Source organism: Sus scrofa, chromosome 13 (genome assembly GCF_054392235.1).
Source record: "Sus scrofa isolate SSC_HxYL_T2T_F1_AM1 chromosome 13, Sscrofa_HxYL_maternal_Yorkshire_Landrace_v2.0, whole genome shotgun sequence".
Taxonomy (NCBI): domain Eukaryota; kingdom Metazoa; phylum Chordata; class Mammalia; order Artiodactyla; family Suidae; genus Sus; species Sus scrofa.
This window is the reverse complement of record NC_139395.1, coordinates 148,967,413-148,980,672: the sequence shown is the minus strand read 5'-3', so window position 1 is coordinate 148,980,672 and position 13,260 is coordinate 148,967,413. Positions and strand designations below refer to the sequence as shown.

Sequence of the window (13,260 nt, the reverse complement as noted above, 5' to 3'; positions counted from 1 at the left end):
CAATAGCTCCCACTGAATGGAATCATCAGCCCAGTGCAGGGGCCTTGCTTAACTCAGCCTTGTTAGGAGGGACCTTGCTACAACCTCATCCTAAAATCAAACGATGGATCCCCAATCCCCATCCCTGGCACCTTCAGTCTTCCCATGATTTTGTCCTCATCTGCTTCCTCCTCATCCTCACATTTAAGTTTTAGTCCCTGCCCACACTGAGCCTAGGCTCTGACAGCAGTAACACTTGCAAGGCCCTCCACACAGCCCTCTGTCTGTCCTTGCTGGCTGCTGGAGGACCCTGAATGCTGAGCTTTGAAAGGCCCACCTGGTAAAACGTGGTTCCTTGCCTGGAGAAATCAGCATCATCCCAGAATGGAGCCACCAGGGCCACAGGGTCCTGGCCTGTAAAGCCTCTGAGGGGAGGGTTGGAGTAGGAGAAAATCTGGTACTCTGACTCTGGGAAAATGATTTGGCCGTTATCTGTGAACTGAACACAAAAGTTCTCCTGGTTAGCATTCAGGGTGGGAGGTGGGGAAGGAGCCTCGGCTTGGGGACAGCTCCTGGACTGATGCAAGACCCTGAAGGGCCCTGCTGGGTAGAACCAGAGAGATGCCAACAACCTCTGGAAGGTCTCATCCATCTCCCTGCATGCTGGGACAGCCTCTGTATATAGTTCTCACACAAATACTCTTCACCCTCAGCACATTTTTTTTATGTCCTGAGTCTTTCCTAAGGTGGTAGTTTTGTCCTGTCTCAGTGGCACCCGTCTAGAGACCAGCCCATCCCAGAGCAGAGTAAAGCCTCTCAGCCCACCCTGAAGCTTGTGCCACATCAATTAGGGCTAAAGGATACCCTGACCCCATTGCTGAGTCACCCTTTTGTAGTGTGTCCTGACCAGCCCTCTCGAGGGCCACGACTGCTGTTCTGCTCTCCCCCCAGAGACATGGGCTACTTGGACTAGGGAACCAGGAAACAATGAGAGACCGTGTGAACAGCATCATACAGGTTTCCCCAGCAGAGCTTCCTACTTGTAAAAAAGGACCCATGAAAACAGTGGAGAGCTTACTGGGCCCCAGGACCTCTCTACTGAGGTGGCCACACTTCTGTCCACGTGGGTAAGGGGCCTCGCCTAGCTCCCTGTCTTCCTCGGCTGGTGCCCATCGTTAAAGATGGTGCAAACTGAGGCAGCAACTGGGGCACAGCAGGTGCCTGACAAGCGTTGCTTCCGTTCTCCCTGTCAATCACAGTCACAGTTATGGCCATGATCACAGGGCCATCTCTGAGCCCTGGAGGGAGAAGAAAGGCCTGAGGAATGCAGGTCATGCCCCCCGCCCCCCGCCTTCGGGCTGCAGCCAAGGACTCACGTAGAGGCAATCCCGGAGAGAGGAACCGAGGGGGAAGCCAATCTGGGGCTTGAAGAGTGGCGAGGTGAAGTCCACCGTCCTTCTCACAAACTGCCAGTCTCCAGCCTGCGGCCCGTAGGGGAAGAGGGGAACGCCTGGGCCAGTACAAAGAGAAGCAGGAAGTTCTCATGGGCCCTGATGTCATTAGGGCTGGCAGGGGTCCCGCAAGAGTGTCCCCAAGCTGCTCCTCCACCCTTGGACCTGTTCGCTTAAGCAAGAGCCGTCAAGGACTTCTCTCTCCCCCTCTCCACTTGCATTTAACCCATCTCCTCTTTCACTCCCTTACATGGTACTCTCCGCCTTCCCCAGTTTGAAGAAAAACAGCTATCAGAACACCCCCACATTATTCTGCACCTATTACGGTACTCACAATTCTGTGAAATGTTAAAAGACAAAATGCCTCTAATGCAGTAAAGTAATTGCAAGATCGTTTCACAGAATGAGACTTGTTTCCTAAGATGTTATGTCTCTAGGTAAACTTGAAGACCGCCCCCGCCACACACACACACTGCCCCCTGCTAGAATTTGTCATAAGATCCCCTACCGAGGCCCTTGGGCTCCGGTTTGAGAAACTTTGTCCCAAACATTTCTCAAAGGGGCCTCCTCCTTTCCATACTGGCAGCCTTCGCCTGGTCTTGCTTGGAAAACCTCAGTGATATCTACCCTGCTGCCCTGGCCTCCTGCAAGTTCATCCTCCATCCCAGCCATGAGGACACTGTTCCTAAATGCAAATCTAGCCACATTCTCCCTGGTTCCTGTCATCTACAAGATTCCTTCACATAACAACCTTGCTTCTCAACACCTTTCACCTTACTGCTGGCAGCCCCAAATGCTATGGGGATCTCTGTCCCATGCAATACTAGGACTGCTCTTCCTGTCCGAGCCTTTATTCTAGCTATTCAGGCCCTCCTGCCTGCTTGGGGCACTTCCCCTCCCCGCAGATCCTATTCACCCTTTCCAGGGAGACTCCTTTTCACCTTGAACCCACACCCCAATATTCCCTTGGGGCCTTCCATTGTGTGTACCTAATACCCTGGGTTTATGCCTCTAATTGCACCTACTGAGGCAGCAAGGCTGTCTCACTAAACAGTGACTCAATCATTTTTTTATCTCCAGCTCTTAGCCTAGCACCATGTGCAAAGCCAGCCCTCAGCACCCAACACTGATGATGTCACATTGTTCACTGTAAGGCCTTTCTGACTCGAGAGTCTGTAAGCAAGCAGGCTGAGACAAAGCACTCAGTTACACCACCCCTATCAAGGGGACACAGAGAGCAGCTGGACTTGCCACACCCAGGGCAGTGGAGCGATCCACAGAACTGGTCCCCCTACCTCCCCACAAAGATCCTCATTGGTAGATCCAGTCCAGCTGCCACAACTATAACCTCCACATATAGCTCCATCCTCTTTGACCCAGGGTGAAGAGGACCCAGCTCTATGGATTCACTCACCTTTCTTCGGCTTGGGAGGGACTGGGGCAGCTGTTGAGCGAGTGCCTGTGGAAGTGTGAGCAGTGGAAGTTGTAAGAGCCTGGGAGGTGGTTGAGGGTAGAGATGCTGCTGTGCTTGTCTTGCTGTCTGTCTTCTGCAAGGTGGTGATTGTTCCTAGGCAGGCAGGGAGAGAAGACAGGAGTGAGTCTAACAGTCAGGGGGTAGCAGAGTTAAACAGAGTCATAGACTTTAGAACCTGGAAGAGACAGCTAGAAAACTGTCTTCTAGTCACACCAAAACCACTGCCTGAGGAGAAGCAGCTGCCACCTGGGGTAAAGAGGATGGTGAGGCTATCACCCACCAAACCCCAACTGATTTCATAACCTTCTGGACCTGACCTCCAGCCTGGAAGTGCTAATTGAATGTCCTCTCTCAAGCACTCTTCTGCACTGAATTGAGCCAAGTGGGCAAGTGCAAGAGACTAAGACCCCAGGGTTACGACCTACCTGATGTCCCAGCCTTCACTGTGGATCTTGAGGACACAGTGGATAAGGGAAAAGGGCTCATGAGAGACAGAGAAGTGGGGTGACCTGTGAATAGGGCAGTGGAGCTCAAGGTGACTTTGTGGCCAGGGGCTGATGCAGAAAAAGAAGAAATACTGGTTTATGTATGGAAACACGACACAGATATGGGGGTCGGTCTAAATGTGGCTGAAGTGGTTGTTTCACCTGAAGGGGATGTCTCCCGGGAAGCGCCTTCTGTAAGAGGGTGTCCACTTGTGGAAGATAAAGGTGTCGAGGAGCTCACAGCTGCGATGGCGCTGCTGTGGGTTTCTCTGGTGGTCTCCATGCTCTGAGTCTGGTGGACCAGAGAAGATGCTGCTGTCCCCTCAGCAGAGGTGGTGGAAGAGGGTGAGGTTGACTGGGGCCCTGGTCCAGTTGTCGCTGAGACTGATGAGGTGCCTGGAGTGATGGTTCTTGTGCCGGGTGGGGACGTGTCCCCTGGGCCTCCCACAGTGGTGTCGGTTGTAACTGGGGATGTGACCACCCGTGATGTTGTTGGGGGTGTGTTGCTTAGGCTGGAAGTGGGGGAAGTGCCATCTGTAGAAGCAGGTGCTGTCGACACGGCTGATGTTGTTGCAGGTGTGGGGGTGGGTCTGGACGCGGATGAAGAGGTTGGGTCCCCCGAAGGGGATGTCTCCCGGGAAGCGCCTTCTGTAAGAGGGTGTCCACTTGTGGAAGATAAAGGTGTCGAGGAGCTCACAGCTGCGATGGCGCTGCTGTGGGTTTCTCTGGTGGTCTCCATGCTCTGAGTCTGGTGGACCAGAGAAGATGCTGCTGTCCCCTCAGCAGAGGTGGTGGAAGAGGGTGAGGTTGACTGGGGCCCTGGTCCAGTTGTCGCTGAGACTGAGGAGGTGCCTGGAGTGATGGTTCTTGTGCCGGGTGGGGACGTGTCCCCTGGGCCTCCCACAGTGGTGTCGGTTGTAACTGGGGATGTGACCACCCGTGATGTTGTTGGGGGTGTGTTGCTTAGGCTGGAAGTGGGGGAAGTGCCATCTGTAGAAGCAGGTGCTGTCGACACGGCTGATGTTGTTGCAGGTGTGGGGGTGGGTCTGGACGCGGATGAAGAGGTTGGGTCCCCCGAAGGGGATGTCTCCCGGGAAGCGCCTTCTGTAAGAGGGTGTCCACTTGTGGAAGATAAAGGTGTCGAGGAGCTCACAGCTGCGATGGCGCTGCTGTGGGTTTCTCTGGTGGTCTCCATGCTCTGAGTCTGGTGGACCAGAGAAGATGCTGCTGTCCCCTCAGCAGAGGTGGTGGAAGAGGGTGAGGTTGACTGGGGCCCTGGTCCAGTTGTCGCTGAGACTGATGAGGTGCCTGGAGTGATGGTTCTTGTGCCGGGTGGGGACGTGTCCCCTGGGCCTCCCACAGTGGTGTCGGTTGTAACTGGGGATGTGACCACCCGTGATGTTGTTGGGGGTGTGTTGCTTAGGCTGGAAGTGGGGGAAGTGCCATCTGTAGAAGCAGGTGCTGTCGACACGGCTGATGTTGTTGCAGGTGTGGGGGTGGGTCTGGACGCGGATGAAGAGGTTGGGTCCCCCGAAGGGGATGTCTCCCGGGAAGCGCCTTCTGTAAGAGGGTGTCCACTTGTGGAAGATAAAGGTGTCGAGGAGCTCACAGCTGCGATGGCGCTGCTGTGGGTTTCTCTGGTGGTCTCCATGCTCTGAGTCTGGTGGACCAGAGAAGATGCTGCTGTCCCCTCAGCAGAGGTGGTGGAAGAGGGTGAGGTTGACTGGGGCCCTGGTCCAGTTGTCGCTGAGACTGATGAGGTGCCTGGAGTGATGGTTCTTGTGCCGGGTGGGGACGTGTCCCCTGGGCCTCCCACAGTGGTGTCGGTTGTAACTGGGGATGTGACCACCCGTGATGTTGTTGGGGGTGTGTTGCTTAGGCTGGAAGTGGGGGAAGTGCCATCTGTAGAAGCAGGTGCTGTCGACACAGCTGATGTTGTTGCAGGTGTGGGGGTGGGTCTGGACGCGGATGAAGAGGTTGGGTCCCCCGAAGGGGATGTCTCCCGGGAAGCGCCTTCTGTAAGAGGGTGTCCACTTGTGGAAGATAAAGGTGTCGAGGAGCTCACAGCTGCGATGGCGCTGCTGTGGGTTTCTCTGGTGGTCTCCATGCTCTGAGTCTGGTGGACCAGAGAAGATGCTGCTGTCCCCTCAGCAGAGGTGGTGGAAGAGGGTGAGGTTGACTGGGGCCCTGGTCCAGTTGTCGCTGAGACTGATGAGGTGCCTGGAGTGATGGTTCTTGTGCCGGGTGGGGACGTGTCCCCTGGGCCTCCCACAGTGGTGTCGGTTGTAACTGGGGATGTGACCACCCGTGATGTTGTTGGGGGTGTGTTGCTTAGGCTGGAAGTGGGGGAAGTGCCATCTGTAGAAGCAGGTGCTGTCGACACGGCTGATGTTGTTGCAGGTGTGGGGGTGGGTCTGGACGCGGATGAAGAGGTTGGGTCCCCCGAAGGGGATGTCTCCCGGGAAGCGCCTTCTGTAAGAGGGTGTCCACTTGTGGAAGATAAAGGTGTCGAGGAGCTCACAGCTGCGATGGCGCTGCTGTGGGTTTCTCTGGTGGTCTCCATGCTCTGAGTCTGGTGGACCAGAGAAGATGCTGCTGTCCCCTCAGCAGAGGTGGTGGAAGAGGGTGAGGTTGACTGGGGCCCTGGTCCAGTTGTCGCTGAGACTGATGAGGTGCCTGGAGTGATGGTTCTTGTGCCGGGTGGGGACGTGTCCCCTGGGCCTCCCACAGTGGTGTCGGTTGTAACTGGGGATGTGACCACCCGTGATGTTGTTGGGGGTGTGTTGCTTAGGCTGGAAGTGGGGGAAGTGCCATCTGTAGAAGCAGGTGCTGTCGACACGGCTGATGTTGTTGCAGGTGTGGGGGTGGGTCTGGACGCGGATGAAGAGGTTGGGTCCCCCGAAGGGGATGTCTCCCGGGAAGCGCCTTCTGTAAGAGGGTGTCCACTTGTGGAAGATAAAGGTGTCGAGGAGCTCACAGCTGCGATGGCGCTGCTGTGGGTTTCTCTGGTGGTCTCCATGCTCTGAGTCTGGTGGACCAGAGAAGATGCTGCTGTCCCCTCAGCAGAGGTGGTGGAAGAGGGTGAGGTTGACTGGGGCCCTGGTCCAGTTGTCGCTGAGACTGATGAGGTGCCTGGAGTGATGGTTCTTGTGCCGGGTGGGGACGTGTCCCCTGGGCCTCCCACAGTGGTGTCGGTTGTAACTGGGGATGTGACCACCCGTGATGTTGTTGGGGGTGTGTTGCTTAGGCTGGAAGTGGGGGAAGTGCCATCTGTAGAAGCAGGTGCTGTCGACACGGCTGATGTTGTTGCAGGTGTGGGGGTGGGTCTGGACGCGGATGAAGAGGTTGGGTCCCCCGAAGGGGATGTCTCCCGGGAAGCGCCTTCTGTAAGAGGGTGTCCACTTGTGGAAGATAAAGGTGTCGAGGAGCTCACAGCTGCGATGGCGCTGCTGTGGGTTTCTCTGGTGGTCTCCATGCTCTGAGTCTGGTGGACCAGAGAAGATGCTGCTGTCCCCTCAGCAGAGGTGGTGGAAGAGGGTGAGGTTGACTGGGGCCCTGGTCCAGTTGTCGCTGAGACTGATGAGGTGCCTGGAGTGATGGTTCTTGTGCCGGGTGGGGACGTGTCCCCTGGGCCTCCCACAGTGGTGTCGGTTGTAACTGGGGATGTGACCACCCGTGATGTTGTTGGGGGTGTGTTGCTTAGGCTGGAAGTGGGGGAAGTGCCATCTGTAGAAGCAGGTGCTGTCGACACGGCTGATGTTGTTGCAGGTGTGGGGGTGGGTCTGGACGCGGATGAAGAGGTTGGGTCCCCCGAAGGGGATGTCTCCCGGGAAGCGCCTTCTGTAAGAGGGTGTCCACTTGTGGAAGATAAAGGTGTCGAGGAGCTCACAGCTGCGATGGCGCTGCTGTGGGTTTCTCTGGTGGTCTCCATGCTCTGAGTCTGGTGGACCAGAGAAGATGCTGCTGTCCCCTCAGCAGAGGTGGTGGAAGAGGGTGAGGTTGACTGGGGCCCTGGTCCAGTTGTCGCTGAGACTGATGAGGTGCCTGGAGTGATGGTTCTTGTGCCGGGTGGGGACGTGTCCCCTGGGCCTCCCACAGTGGTGTCGGTTGTAACTGGGGATGTGACCACCCGTGATGTTGTTGGGGGTGTGTTGCTTAGGCTGGAAGTGGGGGAAGTGCCATCTGTAGAAGCAGGTGCTGTCGACACGGCTGATGTTGTTGCAGGTGTGGGGGTGGGTCTGGACGCGGATGAAGAGGTTGGGTCCCCCGAAGGGGATGTCTCCCGGGAAGCGCCTTCTGTAAGAGGGTGTCCACTTGTGGAAGATAAAGGTGTCGAGGAGCTCACAGCTGCGATGGCGCTGCTGTGGGTTTCTCTGGTGGTCTCCATGCTCTGAGTCTGGTGGACCAGAGAAGATGCTGCTGTCCCCTCAGCAGAGGTGGTGGAAGAGGGTGAGGTTGACTGGGGCCCTGGTCCAGTTGTCGCTGAGACTGATGAGGTGCCTGGAGTGATGGTTCTTGTGCCGGGTGGGGACGTGTCCCCTGGGCCTCCCACAGTGGTGTCGGTTGTAACTGGGGATGTGACCACCCGTGATGTTGTTGGGGGTGTGTTGCTTAGGCTGGAAGTGGGGGAAGTGCCATCTGTAGAAGCAGGTGCTGTCGACACGGCTGATGTTGTTGCAGGTGTGGGGGTGGGTCTGGACGCGGATGAAGAGGTTGGGTCCCCCGAAGGGGATGTCTCCCGGGAAGCGCCTTCTGTAAGAGGGTGTCCACTTGTGGAAGATAAAGGTGTCGAGGAGCTCACAGCTGCGATGGCGCTGCTGTGGGTTTCTCTGGTGGTCTCCATGCTCTGAGTCTGGTGGACCAGAGAAGATGCTGCTGTCCCCTCAGCAGAGGTGGTGGAAGAGGGTGAGGTTGACTGGGGCCCTGGTCCAGTTGTCGCTGAGACTGATGAGGTGCCTGGAGTGATGGTTCTTGTGCCGGGTGGGGACGTGTCCCCTGGGCCTCCCACAGTGGTGTCGGTTGTAACTGGGGATGTGACCACCCGTGATGTTGTTGGGGGTGTGTTGCTTAGGCTGGAAGTGGGGGAAGTGCCATCTGTAGAAGCAGGTGCTGTCGACACGGCTGATGTTGTTGCAGGTGTGGGGGTGGGTCTGGACGCGGATGAAGAGGTTGGGTCCCCCGAAGGGGATGTCTCCCGGGAAGCGCCTTCTGTAAGAGGGTGTCCACTTGTGGAAGATAAAGGTGTCGAGGAGCTCACAGCTGCGATGGCGCTGCTGTGGGTTTCTCTGGTGGTCTCCATGCTCTGAGTCTGGTGGACCAGAGAAGATGCTGCTGTCCCCTCAGCAGAGGTGGTGGAAGAGGGTGAGGTTGACTGGGGCCCTGGTCCAGTTGTCGCTGAGACTGATGAGGTGCCTGGAGTGATGGTTCTTGTGCCGGGTGGGGACGTGTCCCCTGGGCCTCCCACAGTGGTGTCGGTTGTAACTGGGGATGTGACCACCCGTGATGTTGTTGGGGGTGTGTTGCTTAGGCTGGAAGTGGGGGAAGTGCCATCTGTAGAAGCAGGTGCTGTCGACACGGCTGATGTTGTTGCAGGTGTGGGGGTGGGTCTGGACGCGGATGAAGAGGTTGGGTCCCCCGAAGGGGATGTCTCCCGGGAAGCGCCTTCTGTAAGAGGGTGTCCACTTGTGGAAGATAAAGGTGTCGAGGAGCTCACAGCTGCGATGGCGCTGCTGTGGGTTTCTCTGGTGGTCTCCATGCTCTGAGTCTGGTGGACCAGAGAAGATGCTGCTGTCCCCTCAGCAGAGGTGGTGGAAGAGGGTGAGGTTGACTGGGGCCCTGGTCCAGTTGTCGCTGAGACTGATGAGGTGCCTGGAGTGATGGTTCTTGTGCCGGGTGGGGACGTGTCCCCTGGGCCTCCCACAGTGGTGTCGGTTGTAACTGGGGATGTGACCACCCGTGATGTTGTTGGGGGTGTGTTGCTTAGGCTGGAAGTGGGGGAAGTGCCATCTGTAGAAGCAGGTGCTGTCGACACGGCTGATGTTGTTGCAGGTGTGGGGGTGGGTCTGGACGCGGATGAAGAGGTTGGGTCCCCCGAAGGGGATGTCTCCCGGGAAGCGCCTTCTGTAAGAGGGTGTCCACTTGTGGAAGATAAAGGTGTCGAGGAGCTCACAGCTGCGATGGCGCTGCTGTGGGTTTCTCTGGTGGTCTCCATGCTCTGAGTCTGGTGGACCAGAGAAGATGCTGCTGTCCCCTCAGCAGAGGTGGTGGAAGAGGGTGAGGTTGACTGGGGCCCTGGTCCAGTTGTCGCTGAGACTGATGAGGTGCCTGGAGTGATGGTTCTTGTGCCGGGTGGGGACGTGTCCCCTGGGCCTCCCACAGTGGTGTCGGTTGTAACTGGGGATGTGACCACCCGTGATGTTGTTGGGGGTGTGTTGCTTAGGCTGGAAGTGGGGGAAGTGCCATCTGTAGAAGCAGGTGCTGTCGACACGGCTGATGTTGTTGCAGGTGTGGGGGTGGGTCTGGACGCGGATGAAGAGGTTGGGTCCCCCGAAGGGGATGTCTCCCGGGAAGCGCCTTCTGTAAGAGGGTGTCCACTTGTGGAAGATAAAGGTGTCGAGGAGCTCACAGCTGCGATGGCGCTGCTGTGGGTTTCTCTGGTGGTCTCCATGCTCTGAGTCTGGTGGACCAGAGAAGATGCTGCTGTCCCCTCAGCAGAGGTGGTGGAAGAGGGTGAGGTTGACTGGGGCCCTGGTCCAGTTGTCGCTGAGACTGATGAGGTGCCTGGAGTGATGGTTCTTGTGCCGGGTGGGGACGTGTCCCCTGGGCCTCCCACAGTGGTGTCGGTTGTAACTGGGGATGTGACCACCCGTGATGTTGTTGGGGGTGTGTTGCTTAGGCTGGAAGTGGGGGAAGTGCCATCTGTAGAAGCAGGTGCTGTCGACACGGCTGATGTTGTTGCAGGTGTGGGGGTGGGTCTGGACGCGGATGAAGAGGTTGGGTCCCCCGAAGGGGATGTCTCCCGGGAAGCGCCTTCTGTAAGAGGGTGTCCACTTGTGGAAGATAAAGGTGTCGAGGAGCTCACAGCTGCGATGGCGCTGCTGTGGGTTTCTCTGGTGGTCTCCATGCTCTGAGTCTGGTGGACCAGAGAAGATGCTGCTGTCCCCTCAGCAGAGGTGGTGGAAGAGGGTGAGGTTGACTGGGGCCCTGGTCCAGTTGTCGCTGAGACTGATGAACTCACCATAGTTGATTTGTAAGTACCAGAATTTGAAGTTTCCCTCTTTTTTCTTTCAGTTTTGTTTGTTGATGTTACTTCTTTTGAGAGGTTTTCTTTTGTGGGAGTTATGTAGCTGATATTCGATGGGTATTTCTCCTCAGTAATAGTAGTTGTCATAGTGTTTCCACCTGTAGAGGATTAAAGATATGATGATGCATATGTTTCAATAGTGCCGTTAAATATAAGATACAAGGACTCGTTGACAAGACAGGTTCCTTCTGTGAAGTTGTAGCATTAAGAACACAATTTTGGAGTTCCCACTGTGGCACAGTGGTTAATGAACCTGACTAGGAACCATGAGGTTGTGGGTTCGATCCCTGGCCTCGCTCAGTGGGTTAAGGATCCGGCGTTGCCGTGAGCTGTGGTGTAGGTCGTAGATGTGGCTCAGATCCCATGTTGCTGTGGCTCTGGCGTAGGCCGGCAGCTGCAGCTCCAATTTGACTTCTAACCTGGGAAACTCCATATGCCGAGGGAGCGGCCCTAGAAAAGGAAAAAAACAAAAACAAAAACAAATAAACAAAACAAAACAAAAAAAACAGTATTTTGGAGTTCCCATCGTGGCGCAGTGCTTAACGAATCCGACTAGGAAGCATGAGGTTGCGGGTTCGATGCCTGGCCTTGCTCAGTGGGTTAAGGATCTGGCGTTGCCGTGAGCTGTGGTGTAGGTTGCAGACTCGGCTCGGATCCCGCGTTGCTGTGGCTCTGGTGTAGGCTGGCAGCTACAGCTCCGGTTAGACCCCTAGCCTGGGAACCTCCATATGCCATGGGAGTGGCCCAAGAAATGGCAAAAAGACAAAAACAAACAAACAAACAAAAAAAAACAAAACAAAACAAACAAAAAAAAGAACACAATTTTTTCCCGCGTGTACCACTGTATATCATGGTGGGTCAGAATAAGTGGCTGCAGGATTACCCCTGTCTAATATTTCTACGGCCACTGTGTAACCTCATCATAAATAATACTTCAGTGAATATCTTTGTGCTAATATGTTTTCAAGTGTCATTTATTGTGTGGGTATAATTGAAAATGACCCAGCACACTCCTACTTTCTCCATATAAGCCATATATGGAAGGCAAGATACAAGAGCTTCAGTCTCAAAACAGTTTTTTAATTAAAATACACAGACTGTCCTTTCAAGCAAAACATACACAAATTTTTATTAAGCAGGAATTGCTGGGAAATGTGGACAGCTGCATGCAAATCATGAAAATAAACTCAAAATGGCTTAAAGAGTTAAGTATAAGACAAGACACAATCAAACTCCTGGAAGAGAACATAGGCAAAACATTCTCTGACATCAACCTTACAAATGTTTTCTCAGGTCAGCCTCCGAAAGCAACAGAAATAAAAGCAAAAGTAAACCAATGACACCTAATCGAACTGACAAGCTTTTGCACAGCACAGGAAACCAAAAATAAAACAAAAAGGCAACTTACAGAATGGGAGAAAATAGTTTGAAATGATGCAGCTGATAAGGGCTTAATCTCTAGAATATATAAGCAACTTTTACAACTCAACAGCCAACAACCCAAGTGAAAAATGGGCAAAGGACCTGAATAGACATTTCCTCAAGAAAGAGATACAGATGGCCAACAAGCTCATGAAAAAATGCTCAACATCCTGATTATCAGAGAAATGCAAATCAAAACTACCATGAGCTACCACCTCACACCAGTAAGAATGGCCATCAGTAAGTCCACAAATAACAAACACTGGAGCGGTTGTGGAGAAAAGGGAACCTTCCTGCAGTGTTGGTGGGAATGTAAGCTGGTACAGTCACTATGGAGAACAGTATGGAGGTACCTTAGAAATCTATACATAGAACTACCATATGATCCAGCAATCCCACTCTTGGGCATACATCCAGACAAAACTTTCCTTAAAAAGGACACATGCACCCGCATGTTCACTGTGGCTCTATTCACAATAGTCAAGAGCTGGAAAAAACCCAAATGTCCATTGACAGACGATTGGATTAGGAAGATGTACATAAACACAGTAGAATACTACTCAGCCATAAAAAAGAACGAAATAATGCCATTTGCAGCAACATGGATGGAACTAGAGACTCTCATACTAAGTGAAGTCAGTCAGAAAGAGAAAGACAAATACCATATGATATCACTCATATCTGGTATCTAATATACAGCACAAATGAACCTTTCCACAGAAAAGAAAATCACAGACTTGGAGAATAGACTTGTGGTTGCCTGGGGAGAGGGGGAGGGAGGGGGAGCTTGGGGTCCATGGATGCAAACTATTGCTCATGGAATGGATTTACAATGAGATCCTGCTGTGTAGCACTGAAAACTATGTCTAGATACTTAAAACACAGCACGACAATGGGAGAAAAATTATGTATACATGTATATGTAACTGGGTCCCCATGTTGTACAGTGGGAAAAAAAAAAAGTGTGTTGGGGGAAATAACAATAAAAAATAAATTTAAAAAATTCAGATTTTTGCATATCCTATACATACATTTCTCAAACACGTTTCTCACAGCCTTTTAATTTTCCTTAACCCAATGCATATCTCAATCAGTTTTCCCTCTCAACTCCTCTCCTAATGCCATCTCTAAAAATCCTTCAATTTT

The 13,260-nt window shown here is 53.8% G+C and overlaps 2 protein-coding genes across 4 annotated transcripts in view; one reads left to right on the top strand and one right to left on the bottom strand.

Annotated features, from left to right (window-relative positions):
- MUC20 (mucin 20, cell surface associated) overlaps positions 1–13,260 on the top strand; it is a 78,642-nt gene that overhangs the window by 41,546 nt on the left and 23,836 nt on the right. The window lies entirely within an intron of this gene.
- The window catches only part of MUC4 (mucin 4, cell surface associated), a 55,565-nt gene that overhangs the window by 24,062 nt on the left and 18,243 nt on the right, over positions 1–13,260 (bottom strand). Inside the window, exons 2-6 of one of the 3 annotated variants that reach the window (XM_084990828.1) lie at positions 3,552–10,790; positions 3,330–3,458; positions 2,845–2,997; positions 1,356–1,489; positions 317–478 (exon numbers count right to left, since the gene is read on the bottom strand). In XM_084990828.1, the coding sequence (XP_084846954.1) occupies positions 317–478; positions 1,356–1,489; positions 2,845–2,997; positions 3,330–3,458; positions 3,552–10,790 (7,817 nt within the window). The remainder of the gene's footprint in view (positions 1–316; positions 479–1,355; positions 1,490–2,844; positions 2,998–3,329; positions 3,459–3,551; positions 10,791–13,260) is intronic. The other 2 variants (XM_021068273.2, XM_021068274.2) reach the window with 2 other exon arrangements.